The 26426-nt window shown below is 35.5% G+C and overlaps 1 protein-coding gene across 4 annotated transcripts in view; it reads left to right on the top strand.

Annotated features, from left to right (window-relative positions):
- Positions 1–26426, top strand: part of NSUN3 (NOP2/Sun RNA methyltransferase 3) — a 49771-nt gene that overhangs the window by 8103 nt on the left and 15242 nt on the right. Inside the window, exons 3-6 of one of the 4 annotated variants that reach the window (XM_073804371.1) lie at positions 394–737; positions 9809–9963; positions 10708–10829; positions 19076–19507. In XM_073804371.1, the coding sequence (XP_073660472.1) occupies positions 394–737; positions 9809–9963; positions 10708–10829; positions 19076–19277 (823 nt within the window). In that variant the 3' untranslated portion in view covers positions 19278–19507. The other 3 variants (XM_073804372.1, XM_073804373.1, XM_019923189.3) reach the window with 3 other exon arrangements.

Here is a 26426-nt window from a genome sequence, read left to right as displayed (position 1 = left end):
CGAGGTATGTTAAAGACAGGCCATGTTTTTTTGGCAAGATAATCTGCAGGGAGGGACTAGACTGAGGCAAGTGAGGCATTCCTCTTTGGTGCAGAGCCCCTAAAACTTTGTAACCGAGGTAAATACTATTTTAATGACCAAAACTGATACAAAAGAAAAAACCCACGATGAACAAAATATCAAAGTTTTAAACATAGACAGGAACATAACAGTACTGGGTTGAGCAATATGGGAGCCTGAGGCAAAAGAAAAAGTCTGTAATACTAACTCCTGGCTCTGAAAATCACAGGTAAGTAAAGTGTAAAACTAGGACCACATTCCCTCACTTAGTACTATAAGATTGTATTGCTGTGTATAATATTAATATCCCTCTGTTTTTCTTTTTCTCTCTAGGGATATACTAACATCTCCATCATGTTGGCAATATGCTGTGCTTCTTAACCGATTCAATTATCCTTTTGAACTGGAAAAGGATTTACATTTGAAGGGCTATCACTCACTCTTTCAAGGATCTTTACCCTACTATCCTAAATCAATGAAATGTTACCTTAGCAGAACTCCACACAGAATGCCTTCAGAAAGACACCAAACTGGAAACCTAAAAAAATACTATCTCCTGAATGCTGCCTCTCTTCTCCCAGTACTGGCTCTGGAATTGAGGGATGGGGAAAAGGTTCTGGATCTGTGTGCTGGCCCTGGAGGCAAATCGATAGCTCTGCTACAGTGTGCTTATCCAGGTAATGTACTTTTCTTTTCATAACTGACAACTTTTAAATATCCACATGTTACAAAATACTTTTAAAGTATGCGGGGAGAAATGTAAGACTGAGTTTGCAGACTTTGAAAGCCTAAAATCCAGGATAGTGTGGAAAAGAATGGAAATACTAGCTGAGGAAATAGTGTAAATAACATTTTTTTTCCAGCTACTTAATTGGCAGGTAATTGGGAACAAAACTACAACATTTTGTGAACACAAATCTATCAGATAATGTCATTAGCTGATAAGCTAATGACAAAGATTTTTAAAATTTTATTGTTACTTTTACATTTGAGAGTCTTGTATTGATATCCTTGTCATACTTCTGTGCAACAAAAACATATACATTTAAAACAATATACATTTAAAAACATATACATTTAAAATCAATTTTTGTATCATTGGACCATAAGGTTCTAAGAGAGTTCTGTCCAATAGAAATATAACATGAAGTACATATATAATTGAACATTTTTGAGCAATCTCATTAAAAATAGAAACAAGTGAAATTAATTTTAATAATACATTGTAACCCAATAAGTCCACAGTATTATTTGAACATGTAATCAAAATAAAAATTATTAATGAGATATTTTGTATTCTCATTTTCTTACAAAGTCTTCGAAATTGGTGTGCATTTTACACTTATAGCACATTTCAGTTTGGACTAGCCACGTTTCAAGTGCTCCTAGCCTCATGTGGCAAGTGGATGTAGTATTGGACAGTGCAATTCTAAAGATTTTAAAAGTTCTTCTGAAATGACTTATCATTACTATTATTAGTAGTACAAAAATGATGAACTGTATGTAATATGCGTTTTTATATATATTTGTTAAAAGTAATGCATTCATTATATTTTCTTAATGAGACGATGGGACGTTTAAACTATTACTTTAGGTTTCCCTGAATGAAAATTACTTATGGTTAGATAAGACAGGGCTCAGCATCAATTCTGTCTGGTTTTTGTTTGTTTGATGGTTTTGTTTTTATAAGTGCAAATGCTGTTCACATAGATAAAAAGATGGTGGGAATTGTGTTATAGTAATCTCACTAGTTCTTTAAACTCCTGAATTATAACCCTAAATCACATAGATATCTTTCACCAAGCATTACTTTAATCATTTACTATGTGAACGCTCTTTAGGTCTGTTTTTGATTTTGAAGAAGGCAAAGGATTAGAAACCATCTCAATTTAAAAAGGCTGTGTTGCCTAATTAGGAGACGCGTTCACTATCTCAGCCAAAGCAACAGTGTGTTGAACTGCCTTTGTTTGGAGGGCTATGGAGGTTTCTATGCCCTGGAACAACTTGTAATAAGATACGGGATGGGTGGGAAGCTTGCTCCTCATTTGTAAAGTTGGTGAAGGGCCGTTATCCTAGGAGAAGCCCTGACCAGAGGTGTTCTCCTTTTTTAAGAAGTTGATGATCTGAAAATTAATTCTTTTGAAACTATCTAAGCCTGCTTATCCCTTAAACAGTTGTTATGTATCCCCAGGGCATGCATATGCTAGTTTGAGGACTGCCACTTTATATCTTCCTTTGATAGCATTCCTATTGAAATAGATTACAAACATTTTTATGAGAACTGTGAATCCAGTTGTACCAGGCATTGGTACAAATTTATCAGTTAACTGTATATTTAGGTGAAACCATACTGTGTGTTTTCAAATTGTGGTTAAAACTCTATTATTGAAGCTTGCTGTATTGTTTTGTGAGAAATCACAACGAAAGAGATTATTTATTTTGTAAGGTTATTTTATTTTACAATTTGAGCTGAAAGTGAAATTTTATGGAATCATGTTATAAGGATTATTATTACTTTCACTGTGTGTTCTTTGACAGTACTCTTATTTTGTTTGTTGCATCAATTTTGAATATAGAATTTTTAGTATTGTGAAAGATGGAAGAGAAATGCCAAATTTGGGTACCATTTTGAAAAGAAGACATTTTAATCCTAGATTATCCTCATTCGTAGGCTATAAATGTTTTACATGTTTATGGTAAGGAAATTCCAGATTAGGAATCCAAAGGCAAACAGACATATTCTAGGAATTTGAAGTGCAGAAGAATCGTCCTGTTCTTACATCAAGGGCAATGAATTACAGGCAGTGTTCCAAGTAAAGTAGCTTTTCATCTATGAAGGGCTAATGATAATGGTTTACTAAGAAGTACAGATGTCTTCATGCTGATGCTCAAAGCCCAAATTAGGTTAGCTACAGTGCTTGAATTTGGAATGCAGAAGCCATCTAAAAAAAGCTTTTATAAGCAAAGCTTAAAATGATGGCTGCACTAAGTGTGCATTTATCCACTGAATTTCTTTAGATCAGTACTGGCCTTTATTCTGGGCCAGGAGGCTCACAGCTTTGAATGATTAAAAAGCTCGTATTTTAGGATGATTAAAAAAATTAGTCTACTTCTCTTCTGGTCCAGCTGCTCCCACCTGTTAGCACAGTGAGGGATTGTCCACTGTTTTTTGTTCTGCTTTTGTCAGCATAGCCTTCATAATGTCCTGGTGTTGATAGAAAAAGAGAAAACAATTCTAAGTAGGAAAGCATTAACATATTAAGAATGACCCAGCTTGATGGAGTGGCTTCATCAACTTTCTTGCTGAGGGCTGGCATGAAATTCTCTTTTCTGTCAGTAATACTCTTTTTACATCTAGTTAGCCTTTGGTGGTAGAGAAGATTAGAAAGACTTCTTTCTTTACTGAAATTGCTTTTGCCCTCCTTCCTGCTCCCTCATCTCCTAGAACTCCCTGCATTAGGTGCACCTTCTTTTTGGAAATCATACTAGCAATGACCATTTTGGAACATGTAGTAAAAAAATAAAACATAAAGCCAAGACTCCAAAATGCTATTCCTGAAAAACCACAATGACTTCTTCAAGAATTTTTTAAATTCACCCTCTTTTCTACTTAGCTGAAAAAAAAAAGATTTGGTTTATTTTTGACAATTTAAGCATGAAATTCTGTCTCAATGTAGTGTGTCTTAGTATATATATGAATCTTGGATTGTGATGCCTTACATTATATATTTTAAAAAGTTTAACCAATCTAAGCCTATTTCAAATAAAATCTATGTCTAGACCAAACAATAATATAGTATAAAGTTATATTTCGTCTGAGAGTTATTTTTAAATGCTGAATTGAGAATCTTGACTAAAGCTACAATTTAATGAAAAGCTTCCCTGATTTTCAGGTTTAGCAATTTGAATATTCTTTATTATAATGTCATGTTTCACATCAAGTCAGCCACATTTAGTGAACACATACAATGTGCGAGGCATTGGATGGTAGGTGTAGAGCTCTGAAGGATATAGAGATACCTAAGACTTCTGTTTCCTGTGGTATGACAAACTATGTATTTTAGCCAACTCTCCTGCTGAAAATAACTTAAAAATATGGGATATAATATTAAAGAAAAACAAAATCTTTTTAAATGTGTCAATGATCTGCAAATACTCAGTGGCCAAAAATTAAAAGATTGGGAACCTAGGAGGTAAATCGAGCATTGAAGCTGGCTTTTCACTTGAGAGCATTTGCTTCCCCCAAAAAGTTGCACGTTGATTTCTAGTGCTTCATGAACATGTGGGAATAAAAAAGAAGACAGAGCCTGCTCAAATAGAGCATCTACTAGGAGACTAACTTACATAAAGCTGAGACTCCAAAATGCTATTCCCTCCAATAAGGTAAACTAGGAAGAAATTGTCCTTTCCAAGGGACTGAAAGGAAAGCCTGTCTTCAACTTTGGTGGTGGGGGAGGAATGGACATACCCTCTGAAATTTGTAACCACAGCTAAGCCAGTATAGACCATTACAATGAAGTTGCAGAACGTTGGAAATAAAAAACCATCTTAATAGCAGCCAGAGAGGACAAACTATTTACCTTCAAAGGACAACAGTTAGACTGAGGATTGACCTCTGAGTGTAATAATGGAAGCCAGCTTTCGGAGGAATGATGTTTTCAATGTGCTAAGAAAAGATGACTGTCAGTTCAGAAATATGTTTACCAAAATATCCTTGAAGAGCAAAAGTGAAATGGACATTTTGTTAGACCAAGAGAGAACAAGAGTATAAGGTTGTCACCAACAATTCTAGAGGAAGAGGGAAAGCCATACTAGATGGAAGATAGAAGATGCAAAAAGAAATGGAGAACAAAGAAGTTGGGAAATATATGGGGAAAATCTAACAGTCGTTGACTATGGAAGACAATGATAATAACATTTTATGCACTTAAAAAATGTAAGCCCAGGACTTCCCTGGTGGCTCAGTGGTTGAGAGTCTGCCTGCCGATGCAGGGAACACAGGTTCGTGCCCCGGTCCAGGAGGATCCTACATGCCGCGGAGCAGCTGGGCCCGTGAGCCATGGCCGCTGAGCCTGCGCGTCCGGAGCCTGTGCTCCGCAACAGGAGAGGCCACAACAGTGAGAGGCCCACGTACTGAAAAAAAACAAAAAGTAAGCCCTAATAAATCCCAAATACACAATGTCAGTAGAATCTTATTTAGGAGGAAGTGTTATAAGATTCTTATATCTTTTAGGAAAAATGGTGGCGATTGCCTTAATTTAGATTTTTCTTCTACATATGCATGTTAAAATCTCTAGGGTTACAACTAAAAGAATAGAAGTAGAATGTAAAATATCTAAATCAGAAAAAGAGAGAAATGGAATGAAATTAAGATGTGATTCTTTCCTTTGAGGCTCCTTAGTATTGACAGACAGGGTGGAGACAGGGTATGACTTTGAGGGTTGTCATGGCCCTGGTTTACACACCATCACAGATATGTTTGGCTTCACGTTTCCTGCTACCCTTCACCTTAAGGCTTGAGCCACTTGAATTGTTTCCACACTGGAGAAACCCTAGCAAAGGCTCAGGCCATCCTGCAGTTTTCTGCTGCTATTGCTACTACTGCCACAGATTGGGGATGCCTTTGGATGGGTGCCAACTGACAAGTAGAGGTCGCCACACCTGAGTGCTTGCTGCACCTGGGCTCGGGACTCTCTGGCTTCCTTAGTACTTGCTGGGAGGGGCCAGATAACACAAACCTGAAGTGTGTGGGAGTTATCAATTCTTGGAATGGACTTTAACCAATGAGAGGCTGGATACAGGAAGAAGCCAGTAGATTATTTGTTCTTCGTCTCTACTTCACTAAACGCCAGTTTCTGACAAGGGTCCGTAATTTCAGACTATGGACATATCCTGAGAGACTGAGCGAAGCTGTAGCTAGCTTTATTACAAACCCTCTTATATTTGTGCTCCCTCCTTGCATGATTTACTTCCTTTTTTTCTCTCACTCTTGTGTCCCTGGGACTGTACCCCTTCTATAATGTAAACTTTTGTCTTAGACTGTTTTCTAGCGATTTCAGGCTAAGACAGAGCTTTCAGACACCTATCCATAAGCTGCATTAGTGAATCCTCCAAAAAACCACCCCAAAAAACAGTGTAAACTAAATAAAAAAGAATGTACTACCTGTACAAATGCAGCTTTAAGGTGATTTTCTACTCCTTTCCCCACCAACAAAATTGATGCCATCTCTTGAGCTCCTTCTGTATAGAAATTTGGAGCCCTGGTAGTGGCAAAGGTAAGCAATGCACATGGACTCTGCTATGACATAAAATATGTTAAGTACTATAGGAGAGGTAAATAGTATGTTTGACAAATAGACGAGTCAGTCAAGTTTGGTGGAGCACAGAATATTTTGGTGAAATAATTGAGTTAGTGGTTAAAATTGAACAATTCTCTTGAGGTCTCACTATTACAGACATTTAATTAAAGCTAGATGTTTGAACTTTATTTAGTGGATGATGGGAAGCCGTTACAAGTTTTTAACAGTGGAGTGACAACCAGAAAAACAACAATATGTGTGTGTGTGTATACACACACACACGTATACACAGATACTTTTGAGCAAAGAGTTTAGAGAAAGTTTTCCTACTCTGCATTAGAATTTCACCTTCAGTTCTCTTGATTTGTTTCCCTGGTAACCTGACAGAAATTGTCACTTTGTTTCTAGGCTTTTGATAAAAATGACCCTGATGGATAAAATGAATGTGCACTGCGAGAAAGAGTAAATAAACCCTAAAGACCTGATGGGGATGCCATGCTTTGGGCCTGAGTGCAGTGACTCTTGTAAATGGGCATGTCCCTTGTGGGGACCCTGGAAGCTGTGCCTGTGGAGTTGTTAGAAGAGGTATAGGCTCCTGTGGGACGTGAGGCTTTTAAACCAGAACAGCTCCTACACCTGCCCAACATGAGGCTCATCTTCTTGCACCTGAATTACCACCTGTGTGGACCGCCACAAGGCCTCCCAAGAAAAAGCAATGTCTCACCTTCCCTCTTGGCAAAAGACGTAGTTTCTGTCCTGTGTAGGATGATGCCAAATGTGGCCTGTGTGAATGTTTAGTTGAATTAGACCTGAAAATCTAATGGTTGAAAATACCACCTTAAATAAGATTAAAAAAACCTAGAAATTATAAAAATGATATGATTGACTATTAAAAAAATTGTGAAACTTATGTACTTAAAAAGATACTACAAATAAATTCAGAAGACAATTTAGGAAACATTTGCAAATCAGATGGCAGATAAAAGGTTAATATTCAAAATATGAAAGTACATCTTACCTGTTAGTAAGAAAAATATAAATAGTGCAATGGAAAAAAAGGTCAAATGATAAGAATAGGCAGTTGACAGAAAAGCAAAAGCAAATGATGAATAGACAAATGAAAAGAATTGTGTTAGACAGCAAGGATTATACTACAGCATAACAAGCCATATCAGACTAATAAAAAACTTCTGTGAGAGTTTGGTGGTGGGACAGGGTAGTATTTACTAAAACTAAAAATTCCCCTACCCAAACCTATCTATTCCTCTGGTAATATCCCGTTAATAATAAAAGCACATTATGAAAGTACACTTTTATAAAGATGCTTATTGAATAATAATAATGTTATTATTAGTGACAGTAGTAGTGACAGTAGTGTGAATGCCCAACAATTAGCAATGGTTGAATAAAGGAGGACACATTTTTTTTCTATGTACTATTTAGCAGCCTTTAAAAATGATTTATAGGGCTTCCCTGGTGACACAGTGGTTGAGAGTCCGCCTGCTGATGCAGGGGACACGGGTTCGTGCCCCGGTCCGGGAAGATCCCACATGCCGCGGAGCGGCTGGGCCGTGAGCCATGGCCGCTGAGCCTGCGCGTCCGGAGCCTGTGCTTCGCAACGGGAGAGGCCACAACAGTGAGAGGCCCGCGTACAGCAAAAAAAAAAAAAAAAAAATGATTTATATATCTACTGATTGACTTGGTGGTATTGCCTTTGAAATATTGGTATATATGGAGAGTAATGGGACAGAGAAGTGTGTAAATATAATCCTGGGTATGTAGACAGTTATATAAGCATATGTATATGGGGTAGTTGGGCAGTTGGTGGAGGGGGTAGATGAAGAGTAATGTGAAAAAAAGACACTACAAAAATATATAATTCCATTTATATAAGTTTTATATGTGCATATAGGCATAAAGAAATATGGTATGATTATTTATCAAAATGTTAGATGGTGCTTATCTGAAGACAATGGGTTTTAGGTAATTTTTGATGTTCTTCATATTTTTATGCATTTAAAAATATGCTTGTCTTTAAATATATATTATAGGAAATTTATGTCACTACATAATAAATATATATAAATATTTATAAATATATATTTAAATAAAGGAAGAACAAAACAACTATTTTATTAGGGAGAGAACCATTTGCTAAATGCCTTCTATTACTGAGAAGCAGCATGGCATGGTGCTTAAAAGTAAGTAGGGCTCTGGAACCAAGTGTCTTGGTTTCCTGCTCTGTGAACCTGGGCAAATTACTTAACCTCTCTTGGACTCAGTTTCCTTATCAGTAAAACAGAAACCATAACAAAATTATCTCATAGGTTTGTGAGGATTAAATGTGTTACTACATGTAAAGTCTTAGAACAGTGCTTAGCCTTTAATAGGGACTCAAGAATTGTTAGTAATTATTATAAACATTTGTTGTTACTACTTTTGCAGTCCTATGCTAGATATGTTACTAAAATATCACAATTACTTTTTAAATTCCAGTTTCATTGAGATGTAATTGACATACAGTACTGTATAAGTTTAGGGTGTAGCATTTAATCTTAACAACCACTTTGTAAGGTAGAGGTGGTAAAATTTCTCCTGTGTCCTCTTAGGGCTTCTGGCTGTGACCAACATAAGACAGAGTAACAGGAGTCAAGCATACAGATTTTTTTTCTCTTGGCCTTGACTCTGTGTTTCTGGTGATAAGAATGTTTCTTTCCTCCTGGTATAGGGAGGGTATATTTCACATGGGAGTACACCTCCTGCTTTCAGGAAGAAAAAGAAAGGTCAAAATGCCCTTCGTGCATCAGCTGTTATTCAAGTGCCTTTAACTCAAAATAATCAATATGTCAAAGCAGCATATTTTGAAGTGGTGTGTTCTGAACCCCTTCACTAGGGACAGTCCCCATTTTCCAGATAAGGAAACTGAGACTCTTGAGGAGAGCTAAGTAAGTTCCCCACAGTCTCACAGCTCATAATTTGAGCCCATGTCTTTCTTATCGTAAAGCCAATTACACTTTACATGCTTTTTTCCACATACCACATTTCGTTTATTTAAAATGAAGGTGTTCTGTCCTAGAAGGAACTTTATATATCATTTACTCTTACGAATATATCATTTACTCTTAAGAGCTTTAGGAGAGAACTGTGTCTGAGGTATTGGTTGTATAGCATATCTTTGGGAATCCACAATTCTCTAAAAGTTTTCATCTTCAAAATGAAATTTGAATGAGTAAATGGTGAGAGCTTCTGAGAGGCTCTGTGGGCATGACTATGGTGTTTGTGAGTGTATTTCTGTTTTTAAACATAAGAGAATCATAATGTTTACCTCTGAGCCCTATTTCTGCATAATTATGATGAACCAATTTCTTTTTGAAATTTATTTGATCAAAAGTGGAAATTTAACAATTCCGTTGTGTTTGTTTTAAAACTTTTTAATCCCTTACCTTTAGGTTATCTTCATTGTAATGAATACGATAGTCTGAGGTTGAGGTGGCTGAGGCAGACGTTAGAATCGTTCATCCCACAGCCTTTGGTAAATGTAATTAAAGTGTCTGAATTGGACGGCAGAGAAATGGGAGATTCCCAGCCTGAAACGTTTGACAAGGTACTTTTATTACATTGTGACAGACTGATAGACTCCCAGTGATACCACTGTTATGTTGCTTTGTTGTTGTTGTTTTCCATCTGCTTCCAGACATAGCCTCATACAATTTCTCAGTACCCTGGGAAATTTTGATAAAGTGAACATGGAAGCAGTTTTCATTTGATGGTCAGCATGTTCAAAGGAAGCGGAAACATTGAGATTGGGGATTATAGAATGCTTTTCATTTCCAGGTACCTCAAAGATACTCAGGAAGAGATCAGATATTATTTGGGTCAGTACTCAAACATGTGCACAGTATTGCTTTAATTCAGTAACATTTCATATCAGAGTATGACAGTTGAAGGCAAAGAAAGCATTTCAGTAAACTGAAGTTGGATTATTAGTTCTTAAAAATAAATGCTGAGAATTCAGAAGTATAGTAACATCTGTTTAAAATGAGTAACTTGTAAAAGTTTTTGCTGTCATCAAAATATGAAATATTGGTAGATATTAGTAGACTGTTAGTCCTCTCATTCTCCCCCCACTAAAAAACCCAAACACTGAAAGTGCACAGGAAATTTTTCTGTCAAGTATTAGTGAAGAAATGTCATGAAGAACTTACCAAGGTGTATTTTCGGTTTTAAAATAAATTTATTTATTTATTTGCTACTTTTTGTCATGATTTTACTTAGCTTCCCATATACTTTGTGTCTGAGGATATATTTTCAGTTCATATTTGCATTACGTGTCCTTTTTTTTCTGTAGGTGTTAGTTGATGCTCCGTGTTCAAATGATCGAAGTTGGTTGTTCTCTTCTGATTCTCAGAATGCAGCCTGTAGGATAAGCCAAAGGAGGAATTTGCCTCTTCTACAGATAGAACTCTTAAGGTGAGTGCTGTTAATATAAAAGCTTACTTCGGTTTCTAGTATAATTTAAGTAGGCATGACAAAACATGACACAGGGCAGCTCCCAAATGGAGGGTTTCCTGTGTAGGTGTCAATAATTAATCCTCCAAAGTCTGCACCCAGAAAATTCTCAACCTCTTCCCTTTCAGCTCTTGTATTATAATGTCACCTCTGCCCCCTCTGTCCCCGCAGCCCCTCAATGAAATCTAGTGTTGCTGTGCATTGTCTTTTAAAGGACACAAATGATTTTACTATGGTTTAAAGCTGTTTGCTTATCAGGACCATCCTGAGCGTAGGATTCATCACCGTATTCTTTTACCAGAATATGAGCAGCCCCCGTAAGAGTAGCTTTGGACCAGGACACATTTTTTTTTAGTAATGAACACATTGTTCTGCGTGAGTAGGAAGTTGTAGTTTGTTGTTAGCACTTATCTCTCCTCTAAGAATTTTCCAGAAGGGCATGACCACGAGAGATACTTGGTTTCTTCAGAACAGAGTCATTTTGGGGCATCCTGTCCTGGTTTCAAAAGAAATTTGTACTTACACCCTAGTCCCAAGTAATTCCTACTGTTTAATGTGGAACAAAAATTCTTTGGACTATTTAAAATATAGTTAAGTGATAACTTATCACTCATTACTTCTTACATGTGGAATGATCTTACATGTGGAGTGAGAATGAGTGACAATTTATATGCACTGCTGACAACATGCTTTACTTCCAACTTCAGATTGACTCACAACAGTGAACATATGCCATTACCGAAGTATTACAACCAGTACTAATACACGGTCTTGTTTTTGTACGAGATTGTGTCTCAGCTCATTCTGGTGATTCCAGGTAGCACCAACCAGCGGGTTCTTAAACATTTTTCATCTGGCAGTTAGACTGTTTGCATTCTTCCAAGGTCAGCCTTTCATTTACTGTAACCCTGAGATAGTTTGAGAGTTCTATGCCACCTTTCCCTTCTACCTCTTGGGGTGTCGCATTGATCCAGCTCTAAGTCTTTTTTTCTTACCTAAACGTTCTTGATCTGGCTCTTTAGTTAATTATTCCTGTTACTTCGGGCTTTGCCATTGTGATGCCTTACACCAACAGACACTAAATCTTATGGTGGCTTATTAGCATTGTGACCTCTAATTTTTTTTTAAGCTGTAAGCAGCCAGGCTTCCTGAGGATATCATTTTTCTTTCCTCTCATGAAAACTATATATAGAGAGAGAAATATGTTAAAAAAAACAAAACAAAACTGCTGTTATTGTGTGAACATTGTTCTGAAACTGGCTCCTTTTTGTTCTTAATATTTCTTGATGTCTTTTCCTTGTAAACCTACTTTGTTCTCTTCACTCTCCACAGTAAAGCCAAATCTGATCTGAAATGTAAATCTGATCATGTCGTTCTCCTGTTTGAAGTCTGCAGTGGCTCCCCGTTACTGTTAAGATTTCAGCTTCCTTAGTATGATATTCACATCTTCTTTGAATATGGTTTCTTATTCTGAGCCCAGTGCATTTCCTGTTTCTTATGCTTAAGAGTTCTTCTAACTCATTCTCCCCGTTCTCTTGGCTATCTCTACTATTTCTTTGGGAATCAGCTCTGAGATCTCCTTATTGAACCTGTACCTAACTCCCTAGGACTGGGATTGGTATTCCCCTCATGTCCTTACCTTCATTTAAAAATATATTGTTTCTCAGTTCCTCTGCTGGACATCTACCTAGTACTTGTCTCTTTCTTCAACAAGACTGTAAGCCCCATGGGAGAAGGGATTGTCTTATTGTTTTTATTCCCAATATGCAATTTGGTGTCTGGCATATAGAAGGGGGTTCAGTAAATAATTGTTTAAAAATACTAAATTACAAGGGCTGAATATTTAGAATTTACACATGTAATTAAATTTATAGCAAAGTTAATCTGACAAAAATAATGACATAATCATTATTGTACTGCATGGTAATTAGGCATAAATGTAAAGCAATTCACATAATTTATTTTGATTAGTATTGCATTTACATAACCAAAGCATGATTTTAGTTTCAGTTTAGTTTTTTCCCCCATTTAATACATATCCCTTAACATCATATAGCATTTTGATCATCATCACAAAAATCATGCATCTGAGTAAACCTCACATCCACACCGTCTTGTGCCCCAACAAGTGAGGCTCTTCTTTAGTGTCTACCCCTCTCTCCCATTATCTTACTCCCCAAAAGAAATGGCTTTAGCATCACATCACTTTAGTAGCATATTAACAGGGTGCAAAATTGACATCTCAATCACAATGGTGTAGGTTTTCATGTAATTATATGTGATTGGGAAAGACCATCACACCAGCCCCCTCCCATTCTTTTCCTTGAGCAACTACTCTGCATTCCCTGCCTCTGATGCCTGGTCTGTGTGAGAGGTTTAGGAGCCGCTTGAGGCAGCTGAAACTCTGAGCCCCTTGGCTATGTGATTATGATGATAAAGAGGAAAGAGCGTGATACACAAGCTATAGTCACAGATAATGGTTCTAATTCCCTAACGTCTACAAATTTGGGGGTTAAAAAGATATAGGAAAAAGTGATAATGCCTGCCACAATCTCTCTTTTATCTCCTGCCCCTGACTCCAAAAAATGAAAAAAAAAAAAAAAAAGACTATAGAGACTATAGTAATTTTCTGATCAGGTATAGCTCTTTTACTATATCACATACAAAGAAATTTCTCTTATTTTCTTCCAAATCTTCCTCATATAGTTATTGCCTTGTCATCCTTTAATAAAAGGCAGTCCTTTTATTCCGCAGTAAGAAATAGAAGGTTTTAAATGCAAGCATATGCAAGAGAATAAATACATTGATGTGTATGAGTTTTAGTCAGAAGTATAAAGTGATAGCAGATCCTTATTTGCATTTGCAAAGAACAATTAGAAAGCAAGCAAGCAAATATTGCCTAGCTTGATATTATAGACAGAAGATGGCACTCAGAAGGGAGAAAAGAAGTGAGAAAAGGATAGTTGAGTGGCAAATAAGAAAAGCTTTTTGTTTGTACTGTTTTGTCGAAGACTCAATTTGTATGTTTCTGCGTGTCTGCTGACAGATACGGTGCTCAAAGATATAAAATAGCTTCCATGGTTATTATTCACTCACTTTACCAGAAATCATTCATATTTATATTAAATAGGCAACCTGCATAGTATTCAGAATTTTAGCTTCTGAAAAACCAATATTCTATTACCAAATATTCTACAGCCAAACATTAATCTTACACGTTTTTATGAATGTGATACATCAATGAAAATCAACACTTTAATAGAAGTTTTTTGCTGTTAAACTTTTTAAAAGGAGTAATGTAGATATGTAATAGTTTTTTAGAAATTCTTTAAAAAGGTTAATGCATGTATATAATTATATATAATAGTGAAAATAGTAATCTGATTTTATTTTGGCATGAAAAGCGTATTGGAAGGCACACGATGACAGGAAATCCCAAACCATATGAGTTTATTATACACTTATTGGGGACTCTTCAGTTTATCCATACAGAGATGGAAAAATTAGAATCTTCTATTAAATTTATACAACATGAACATATAAGTTATATACAACTCTCACATGCTTCAGAAGATGAGAAAGTGGGACAAGGATATAAGGAATATTTGTGTGTAAGTCAGTTCTATTAATGAAGTGCCATTTGAAAGTATACCTTTATTATCTTTTCTCAAAATAATTTCTGAGACCAGTCATTTCTGTTACATACTATGTATGTGCACACTACATAATCAGATTCTCTTGCCTCATTTTTATTTAAATATATTAGGAGAAACAAAGTGGGATAATATGCTAAAAATGATATATACATAGTCTTTTTAGAAAGTGGCCAAGTTTGTGCAAGAGAAGTTTACATGATTTTTAGGTGAGAAAGCATGAACTGAAGAGTATGATTTATAACAAAAATATAAGTATCTTATTGCAGTAGTGTATCATGTCACCCATTTCCAAATCAATCACATTTAAAATACTGACCCCCTCTGGTTTTCTTTTCTCACTACTTGACAAGTAAAATCCAATTTGTGAACTCATTGAAAAAGGAAGCTTAGATTATTTGATAATGTTTTGAAAATTTGTAAAAATCATCCAGATAAGAGTCCTTAAAAAGTGTTACTCTTACAGCAAGAGTTATGTTTTAAAAGAAACATTAAAAAATCAACAACATCTCTTCTGTCATGCTCTTGAGCTGAGGTACGGGATACTTCGTGCCTTTGGAGCATGGTCTTCATCATTCATCAACACAGTGACCAAAAAGTTTATATGTACATATTGGAAAAGTAATCTTTGGACATAATGTTCTATCAGAATGGAAAATTTCCACCACTCTTTGGGCAATGTATATATTTTCTTTTTAAAGTTTAACTAATTTTAACTAAATTAAAGTTAAACTAAAGTTTAACTAATTTTAACTAAACTAAAATTAGTTTAACTAATTTTAACTAAAGTTTAACTAATTCAGTTAACTTTGCATACTATCCCTCATATGTTTAGTCATATGTTTGGAATCCAGAAAACAAAAGTTAACCACTATTAATACTACTACTACTACTATCGCCACTACTACTAATTCTCTTTCACCTTTCCCTCTTCCTCTACCTTTTCCTCCACCTCCTCCTCCTTCTCTTCCTCCTCTTTCTTTTTTCTTTAAGTTAGGTGGCAGGAGTCAGAGGTGCTGAGATTAAAAAGCTGTAATTTGTTTGGGCAAAGTACATGTTCCTTTTTTATAAGAGTTGATAGATGAAAACATTCCACATTAAATGAAATTGTAAAGGGTTGAGAAGACATCCATAGCTATAGTTTATAGCCATTATACTTTAAATCATAGAAATATGTTTCAAGGGTAGATTGACAGTGTAAAATACAGTGTTGAAAATAAGCTTTTATCAACATTTGTTAAATATCTACTTTGTGCCAGGAACTTTGCTAGGCACTGAAGATACTAAAATATATATGAAATGGTTCTTATTCTCAAGGTCCTCAGGGCAATTATCATAAAATACCGTAAGAATTTGGTAATAGAAGGAATAGTTAGGGTGCAGAGGATGCAAAAGGAGGGACACCTAACTTCGCTCAGGTTAAAGATGGGGTGTGGGAGTAAGAAGATATATTTTACAAAATAAGCAATAGATAAATATTTTAACTGAAGGTATTTTTCTAATAATTTTTCCTAATCATGAAAGTAATCTAGTCGCATGAAGCATTTGGAATATACAAAGAAATATAAAGAAGAAAATAAGCCATCCATTGAAAGAAACTATTATTATTTGGACTTATTTCCTTTGACTGAATATAGTATTTACAATAATGGAAATCATAGTGATAAATAATTTGATATATTTTTCCATTTAATTTATTAGGAACATTTTAATTATTAAATAGTCTTTGAAAACATACTTTTCAAATGGCTACATTATCTTAAGTCACTTATTCATTTATTCAGGTAGTTAAGAGTATCAAAGACTGCTCTTTCTAATGATGGAATCTCATTAATGCAAGAAATAGTTATAAAAACATATCCTAATGGGGATTAAAACATCAGCTTTTTTAATGATCCAGGCAAGAGCTTGACAACTCTTTGGGGAAGGAGTTAGCAGCTGGCCTGTGATCCATTTCTCTTTTGATTTCCAGGGAGACACTCCCACAGAAAGAAAGAAGATAGGTGACCCAGTTAAACATGTTGACAACTGACCTCCTATTGGTAAATAGACTAATGAATTTTGCTAAGAGGAGAACTCTTACTCATGGCATACTTTCAGCAGAGTGTCACTGGTTAGGATCGCCTGTGGTAAACACAGCCTAGAATCTGTAGATTTATGAGACATGTCTTCCTGGAGAATGGAGAATGTCTTCCAATATACCTCAGCTCCCTAAGGTATATTAGAGATGTGATATAACCTAAATGTTCCCCATTGTGTGAGGCGACTTGTCAACTTTGCTTATAGAAATCATCTGTTATTCTGAGCTAGAAAATATTCTGAGCTAGAAGCAACACTTCGGAAGCCACATTGGATGTTCCTGCTGCTTTTGTGCCAGTTGATTGCTTATATACTTGAAATTATTTTAGTAAAGCTAGACAGTAGGTAAGATCTCTGGTTCATGAGAATCTGATTTGACAGTCCAGTCCTTTGTGTAGGCTCATCCCTATACCCAAGCCAGCCGTCTCTGATGAAACTAAATTGAGGAACATGATTTGGACCTGAGTAGCAAGTGCAAGGCTCTTATTCCAGTCCCACATCTAAGTCTTGGAACTCAATCAACTCATCCAGCCAACTGTTAGAAAGTAATAGCTCTTCCCCTTTTAGACTCTGCATGGAAACATGATTAAGAGGATGAAGGGAAAGTATTAAGAATTTCTTGATATGAGAAAGTCCTGTATAAATAGAATAAAAATTCTTGGCTATAATCTTAAAAAAAAAAAGAAGATGAAGGGATAGGATCCAATGTGACAGAGCTCAGGCAGGTCCAAGAGAACAAGAGAGGTTGTGATGCTCATGAATAGTGAGTTTTTTCCATTTTGGCTCTATCCACTAGTAAAAATAATAATAATAAATGCCATTCATTGACTGCATTAGCTGCTACTTCTCTCCTTATTTGAAGAGGCTCAAGTACATAGGTAGAGAGACTCTTGAATTGTTCACTCCAGCAAACTGCCTACTGCTACTTTGTGGGTAGGGTAGGAGGAATCTCCTCCTTTATAGAAACTTGAGGCAAGGATGGTGATTGTTTTCCTTTAACCATTTATTCTTTCTGTAAGTATTTATTGAGTACCACCAGGCACCAGTGGTAAACAGGGCAAATTCAAACCTTGTTTGACTTAGCTACAGTTATTGTTGTGAGTACTTAACTGTCCATCATTTCTGATTCAGGAGTCTCATGTCTTCTGTCAACATCCATGAAACTGGTGGGCTAACTAAAAAGCTTGCAGGCAAGATGAAATATCAGCCCCTTCACAGTTTCTGACATTATAGTACAAATACCTTCTCCCATATTGTGGCTTGCCCTTTTACTCTTTTTGGTGGTTTTTGTTTGTTTGTGTTTGTTTTTCACAAAGATAGGTTATTACTTTTTATGTAAGTTATTATACCTATATTTTTCTTTATGATTAATGCTGTCTTTGTGTCCTATTTAAGAAGTCTGTCCTTTTTCTAGTACTCTGACTGTGACCTCTGTCATAAATCAAATGTCCACATTAGCATGGGTCTGACTTCATTCTGCTTAATTGCTTTATTGATCCTTGAGCCAGTGCTACATTAACTTAAATACCATAGTATTGGGTTGGGCAAAGAGTTCGGTTTTTTCTGTAAGAAAGCTCTAGTAGCGCTTAGTTGTCCTTAAGTTCATTCGAAACAATTTTGTTAGATTGTATTGTGACAGCTGTCATATCACAGTGCATTTAAAAATAACTTATAAAAATTGGTGAATTTTTTGTGTAGCCATTTTAATATTGAAGAAGAAAAAAAGCAACATTTTCAGCATATTATACTTTATTATTTCAAGAAAGGTAAAAACGCAACTGAAATGCAAAAAAAAGATTTGTGCAGTGTATGGAGAAGGTGCTGTGGCTGATCGAATGTGTCAAAAGTGGTTTGTGAAGTTTCGTGCTGGAGATTTCTCGCTGGATGATGCTCCATGGTCTGGTAGACCAGTTGAAGTAGATAGCGATCAAATTGAGACATAATTGAGAACAATCACCCTTATACCATGTGGGAGACAACCAACATACTCAAAATATCCAAATCAAGCGTTGAAAATCATTTATACCAGCTTGGTTATGTTAATTGCTTTGAGGTTTGGGTTCCATGTAAGTTAAGTGAAAAGAACCTTGACCGTATTTCCTCACGTGATTCCCTACTACTGAAACATAATGAAAACATTCTGTTTTTAAAACAAATTGTGACGGGCGATGAAAAGTGGATACTGTACAATGATGTGGAACGGAAGAGATTGTGGGGCAAGCAAAATGAACCACCACCAACCACACCAAAGGCTGGTCTTCATCTGAAGAAGGTGATGTTGTATATATGGTGGGATTGGAAGAGAGTCCTCTATTATGAGCTCCTTCCGGAAAACCAAACGATTAATTCCAAGTGCTGCTCCCAGTTAGGCCAACTGAAAGCAGCACTTGATGAAAAGCATCTGGAATTAGTCAACAGAAAATGCATAATCTTCCGTCAGGATAACGCAAGACTGCATGTTTCTTTGATGACCAGGCAAAAACTGTTACAGCTTGACTGGGAAGCTCTGACTCGTCTGCCATATTCACCAGACATTGCACCTTCGGATCTCCATTTATTTAGATCTTTACAAAATTCTCTCAATGGAAAAAATTTCAATTCCCTGGAAGACTGTAAAAGGCACCTGGAACAGTTCTTTGCCCAAAAAGATAAAAAGTTTGGGAAGATGGAATTATGAAGTTGCCTAAAAAATGGCAGAAGGTAGTGGAACAAAACGGTGAATATGTTGTTCAATAAAGTTCTTGGTGAAAATGAAAGATGTGTCTTTTATTTTTACTTGAAAACCAAAGGAACTTTTTGGCCAACCCAATATTAGCATCATAATAAATAGGTACAAATCTTCCCTTGTTTTTTTTGTTTCATTCTGTTTTGTTAAGAGCATCTTGCCTATTTTTGAGCCCTTTGCATTTCTATATATATTTTATTTATTTATTTACATATATCCTTTTTTTTTTTAGATTCTTTTCCCATATAGTCCATTACAGAGTATTGAGTAGACTTCCCTGTGCTATACAGCAGGTTCTTCTTAGTTATCTATTTTATATATAGTAGTGTGTATATGTCAATCCCAGTCTCCCAATTTATCCCTCCCCACCTTATCCCCTAGTAACAATAAATTTGTTTTCTACATCCGTGGTGGCTCTATTTCTGTTTTGTAAATAAATTCATTTGTACCCTTTTTTTTTTAGATGCCACATTATAAGCGATATCATATATTTGTCTTTCTGTGTCTGACTTACTTCGTTCAGTATGACAACCTCTAGGTCCATACATGTTACTGAAAATGGCATTATTTCATTCTTTTTTATGACTGAGTAATATTCCATTGTATATATGTATGACATCTTCTTATCCATTCCTCTGATGATGGACATTTACATTGCTTCCATATACTGGCTATTGTAAATGGTGCTGCAGTGAACATTGGGGTGCATGTATCTTTTCGAATTATGGTTTTCTCTGGGTATATGCCCAGGAGTGGGATTGCTGGGTCATATGGTAGTTCTATTTTTAGTTTTTTAAGGAACCTCCATACTGTTCTCCATAGTGTCTGTGCCAATTTACATTCCCACCAACAGTGTAGGAGGGTTCCCTTTTCTCCACACCCACTTCAGCATTTATTGTTTGTAGATTTTTTGATGATATGGCCATTCTGACTGGTGTGAGGTGATGCCTCATTATAGTTTTGATTTGCATTTCTCTAATAATTAGTGATGTTGAGCATGTTTTCATGTGCTTTTGGCCATTTGTATGTCTTCTTTGGAGAAATGTCTATTTAGATCTTCTGCCCATTTTTTGATTGGGTTATTTGTTTTTTTGACATTGAGGTGCATGAGCTGTTTGTATATTTTGGAGATTAATCCCTTTTTGGTTGCTTCATTTGCAAATATTTTCTCCCATTCTGAAGGTTGTCCTTTTGGTTTATGGTTTCATTTGCCATGCAAAATCTTTTAAGTTTAATTAGATCCTATTTGTTTATTTTTGTTTTTATTTTCATTACTCTGGGAGGTGGATCAAAAAAAGATCTTGCTGTGATTTATGTCAAGGAGTGTTCTGCCTATGTTTTCCTCTAAGAGTTTTATAGTGTCTGGCCTTACATTTAGGTCTTTAATTCATTTTGAGTTTATTTTTGTGTATTGTGTTAGGGAGTGTTCTAATTTCATTCTTTTACATGTAGCTGTCTAGTTTTCCCAGCACGACTTATTGAAGAGACTGTCTTTTCTCCATTGTATATTCTTGCCTTCTTTGTCATAGATTATGTGACCATAGGTATGTGGGTTTATCTCTGGGCTTTCTATCCTGTTCCATTGATCTATATTTCTGTTTTTGTGCCAGTACCATACTGTTTTGATTACTGTAGCTTTGTAGTATAGTCTGAGAAGTCAGGGAGCCTGATTCCTCCAGCTCCATTCTTCTTTCTCAAGATTGCTTTGGCTATTTGGGGTCTTTTGTATTTCCATATAGATTCCATATATATTTTAGAATCAGCTTGTCAGGTTCCCTGAAAAACTTGTTGAAATTTTGATTGGAATTACATTAAGCCTATCAATTTGGAGAGTTTAGACATTTTCCATGATTTCATGATATTGGTAAATTTATTGTCTAAAAATTTGTCTATAGATTCTTTTGGATTTTCAACAAAACTTTCATACTTATGTAATATATAGAAATATGTAATTTTTCTAGAATCTGTATGATAATATTTTGCTTAGGATTTTTCCGTTTGTGTTCGTAAGTAAGACTGGCCTATCATTTTTCATTCTTGAAATATTATTAGAGTTTAGAATCAAGGTTATACTAGCCTCATAAAATGAATTGAGGAGTGGGCTCTCCTTTATATACTCTGGAATAGTTTATGTAACATTGCAATTATTTTTTTTTTTCCTTATATGTTTGATAGAACTGCAGTTGAAGCCATCTAGTCCTGGAGTTTTCTTTGTGGGATGAATTTTGACCATCGATATGGTTTTTTTTAATGGTTACAAGACTCTTAAGTTTTCTCTTTCTCCTTGAATTAGTTCCATGAGTTTGGAGGGATTTTGTTTGTTTGTTTGTGTTTTTAGTAATTTTCCCCTTTCATCGAAGTCTACAAACTTGTTGCCATAGAGTCGTGCACAGTATCTCCTTGTTATCTTTTTAATATTTGTAGGATTTATAATGTCTTCTTTTTATTTTTGTTAATCAATCTTTCCTGAGGTTTGTCAACTTTTTATCAAGATATGGTATTCAAAACATTGTTCATCTTTTTTATTGTAAGTTTGTTTTCTATTTCTTTTTTCTTTTTTTTTTTTTTTGCGGTACACGGGCCTCTCACTGTTGCGACCTCTCCCGTTGTTGGAGCACAGGCTCCGGATGCGCAGGCTCAGCAACCATGGCTCACGGGCCCAGCCGCTCCGCAGCATGTGGGATCCTCCCAGACTGGGGCATGAACCCGTGTCCCCTGCATCGGCAGGCGGACTCTCAACCACTGCGCCACCAGGGAAGCCCTGTTTTCTATTTCTAAACGTATGGGGATTTTCTGGTTATCTTTCTTATTATGTTCTTATTTTTTATTATGATCAGGAAACATATGCTATATCAACCCTCTGAAATTTATTTTGACTTGCTTTATAGCCACATATTAGGTCAGTGTTTGTAAATATTTTATGTTGTTTTGAGAAGAATGTGAATTTTTTATTTCCTTATTAGTACAGTGTTCTAAATGTTCATTCAGGTCATTTGTTATTCAGATCCTCTATGGTATTACTTAAAAAAACCTGGTTTTTCAGTTAATTATTGAATGAGGTGTGTATGATTTGGATTTGTACTTTTCTCCTTGTAGTTCTGTCGAGTTTCATTTTATATATTTGAAGGCCATGTTATTAGTAGCATACAAATTTTGTTTTGTTAGTGGTTTTCCTACTAACTTTAGAACTCTTAGAGGCCACCCTATTTTGGCTACTAAAAAGTGGGGCTCTATTCTCCCTACTTAGTCTTGAGCTAGACAGTACTGCTTCTATTTGTTTTAATTGTCTGTGCTTTTGAATATTAAGTTGAATAGCTTATTCTTTAACTTAACATAATTGTTAAGTATATAGTGGGGAGGTGTTTAAATATTTTTAATAAGGGAGTGACATGATTACATTTATATTAGGAAGATTTGTTAATTCCATCCATATAGAGGATGGATACAAGGGTGCAAACAGAGAAAGGAAAGCTAATTAGGAAGTTGTTGAAATTTTCAAGGTGAGTAATGATTATCAGTAGGTAAATGTTAGGACACAAAGGTGTTCAAAATAAAGTGATACTTAAGCATTTCATTAACTTATCACAGTTGATTCAGTTTGTAAAATATCATTGTTAACAAGAATTTAAATTATTTTTTCTTGATAACTTGAAAAGCCTCTAATGGATATCAAGCAAAATGAAACTGAGCAGATAAGTTTAATAATAAGTATATATAAGTATATATAATAAGTATTTGAAAAATGGGAGCACATAAATTTTTCTATTTTAAAAATGTTGAACTTTGTTTTCAAGATTTCTAAATAGTGACTGGGAAGCATGGCAGAGGATGACCTGGCTATTTTTGACTCGGGAGGAAGTGCTTCTTTGTCATTTGAGTATTCCTGATTGTCGCTTGGTGATCTATGTTACTTTCGCCTCCCCTGAATCTTCTGAATCTTCTTTCTGCTGGGAACAATAATTTTTACAATCCAAAGGATTTGACCTAAGGCTGAAAAAGCAAGATTAAACCAGCCTATCCATCAGGAGTCCCTGTGACTCTTTTTTCTCCCATGAGAAGGGTTTTCCTGTCACTTGGCCTCATTCTGACAGTTGCTACAGGTATCTGAACTTGCCATGCTATTGACCTAAATGGAGTCACTAAAATGCCTTTAGTAAACTTTATGGGCTTTTAATTCTTTTATAACCTGGCCACTGCAGGAGTCAAATGATATCATTCTTTAGTAGGAGATAGCTGTTGTTTTCCTGCAAAGAATCATTTAGAGGACAGTGGTTTTCAAACTCTAGTCGGTAAATATATAGGGGTTCTGTAGCACTGTTTTTGAAGCCATCCTGAGGGAAGAGGGAGCCATGACCAGGAGAGCCTCTTAGTTCACCACAGCAAATCCAAGTAGAGCCATGATATTTCCATCTGGTTAAACCTATAGGATTTTATTTGAAGAAGTTTCTTGTTACTAAAAAAAAAATATTAAAATAAAAGTCTGAAAAACTCTTTTAAACCAGTGATAAACAATCTCTATTCATTCATAAACACATCTGCCGTGGGCCAAAATCAAGTCAATTCTGGTGGTTTTGTTGAACGCTTTTTAATTCTTTTTCTTTGTATGAGTGAAGAGACTATATCTGATAGTAGATCAAAGACCCTGTCTTAAAGTTTGGCAGGCCTAAAGTCGTCTATTGTCACTCTTCTCTAATTTAAGCAACACAAAACTGGATTCCTCACGTTCAGTCTTAGCAGAGAGCTTTTAATTCTTAACCCACCCTCCCATAGCATCTAAATGAGGTAATTAACTGTTGGGAAGATGTGCTAAACTTGTACATCTTGTACAAGTAGAAACTGATAATAAATATGTTAAAACTTGTCATTTATAATCTATTTCAGGAGTGTCTAGTGTCATTGCTCTGCTCTACCGGTATTACATAAAAAATATCTCTTCTTCAAGGTAAAACTTGCTGCCAGTAGGGAGAAGGTAATTATCAGCATAGTTTTGTTTCTTAGGCTGACAAAGGAATAGCTACTGGATATGGTGTTTCTGAAAATAGCAAGCTTGGTCATGTTTCTTTATCTTGAATTTACAGAACTTCTTTGATAATAAACAGTTTGATATCTAGAAATTTGATTACTTACTGTGAGCATAGTGAAGATTACCCTCAAGGGTTGCAAAATTATACTTTTAAAACTGATGATAGCACTGGGTAACTATCCACCTAGAAATATCTGTGTTTTAGATGCTTAAAGTACCTGAAACTTAATTTTGCATCTCCATTTATTTGATAAATTGTACATGAACTTCAACTTTTCACCTTAATGTTTTCTTTGGTTGTAGAACATAATAGTGGTAGGGATTTTTTTATTTGATTTCTTGCCCAGGCTGCTGTTTGCCAGCAGAAGTAGTAAACCGATACAAACAGAGTGATATGATGAGAAACAGGCAGTGGGAAAATGAAAGAAATGGGAATTGCTGAAAAGGAACAAAAATAGAAAATTGGAAAGGAATGCTGGAAGCCAACAATGAAATGTGGGAGAAAATATATGAAATGGTAAGAAAAAGTAAGTGAAACAGAACTCCCCAAAATGGTTAAAGGAAGAAAAGATATGAAATGTTGTGGAATTAAACTTTTAGGGTTGGGGGCAGACAAAAAGGGAACAACTTAGAGATAAAAGCTTTATGGAGCTCATAACAGTTGGTTAAAGTTATAGTTTTACCATTTGTTAAATTTTGTAGTATTCAAAATATTTCTATTGGTACATCAAATTAGGCTAATATATATATATATATATATATATATTTAACATCTTTATTGGAGTATAATTGCTTTACAATGGTGTGTTAGTTTCTGCTTTATAACAAAGTGAATCAGTTGTACATATACATATGTTCCCATATCTCTTCCCTCTTGCGTCTCCCTTTCCTTCCTTTTAAATCAGACTTCCTGTCCTGCCCCCCCGCAACCCCACAACCTCCTTTGTTAATTTCCCTTATGTCACTAGAAAGGCAGTGTCAGGGATAATATTTGTTTTTAAATATGTCTTAACTGCATTTTTGGTACCACATATCTCAATTTTAAAATAGTGACCATGGTTTCTGTAGAGTCAAGTTAACTTACTAAAAGGTACCAAACTTTTCCACTCAGTGAGAAATGAGAGCACAATTGCTAAGCAGTAACCTTCATTAACAGATTACTTTCTGTAGGAGTTTATTGTTGGCAAGAGGAAAAATCTTTTTTTCTCATTTTTATAAATTACTTGTTGGCAAAAGCTTTATTATTATTCTTTTTCCTAAATGAAGCCTCTGTCCTCTATTATTTCTATCTGTTCTATATTGTAAGAGTTGTAGGTTGCTTGAGCTGTTCCCTACTCAGAAATTTTTGAGTGTTAGTTGCAATTCAATATATTCCTTTGTTTTACACTGAAAAGTTCTCTTTTTGACCCACCTCTTGATTAAGGTAACATTTATTCATTCATTTATTTTAAAAAAATGTATTTTGAGAAGATACTTTCCAGTTGTGCTATATATAAAAAATACAAAATGAATATAGCATAAACCCTGTTTTCAAGGAGCTGGAAATATATTGCTTGGGAAAAACAGAAGAGGGAGGAATTCCATGGGGAATCAGTGAAGGTTTCAGAGACTAAGTGAGCTTTGAAGTGAGTCTGGAAAGATGAATAAAAGTTCTCCTGGTCAAAAAGAAACTGAAAAATAATTTATGTAAGCATTAGAACTTACTAAGCATCTAGAGAGATGGGACAGAGAATCATCAGGGATCCAGACCCTGTCTATCTTCTACCTTATGGTCCTATGGTCCAGAGTGACAATTCCAACTCTTACTGTTTAATCTGCATTGCAAGTAGTAAGAAAGAGCAAAAGAGCACACCTCACATTACTTCCACTCACTTCTTATGGGTCAGACTTAGACATATGACTACCTTTAGTGAAAGGCAGTTTAGGAAATTAGCCTTAGCTGTACCCAGTTAAAAATTCCATTACTATAGAAGGAAGTGAGAACAGATATTGAACAATTAGAAGTGTCTGTCACAAGCTGGAAATCCCTTGATCAGATAACACCGGCGTATGCCAAGAAAATTAATAAGAAAATCCTT

Source organism: Tursiops truncatus, chromosome 4, assembly GCF_011762595.2.
Source record: "Tursiops truncatus isolate mTurTru1 chromosome 4, mTurTru1.mat.Y, whole genome shotgun sequence".
In the NCBI taxonomy this organism is placed as follows: domain Eukaryota; kingdom Metazoa; phylum Chordata; class Mammalia; order Artiodactyla; family Delphinidae; genus Tursiops; species Tursiops truncatus.
This window is presented reverse-complemented; position numbering and strand designations above follow the sequence as displayed.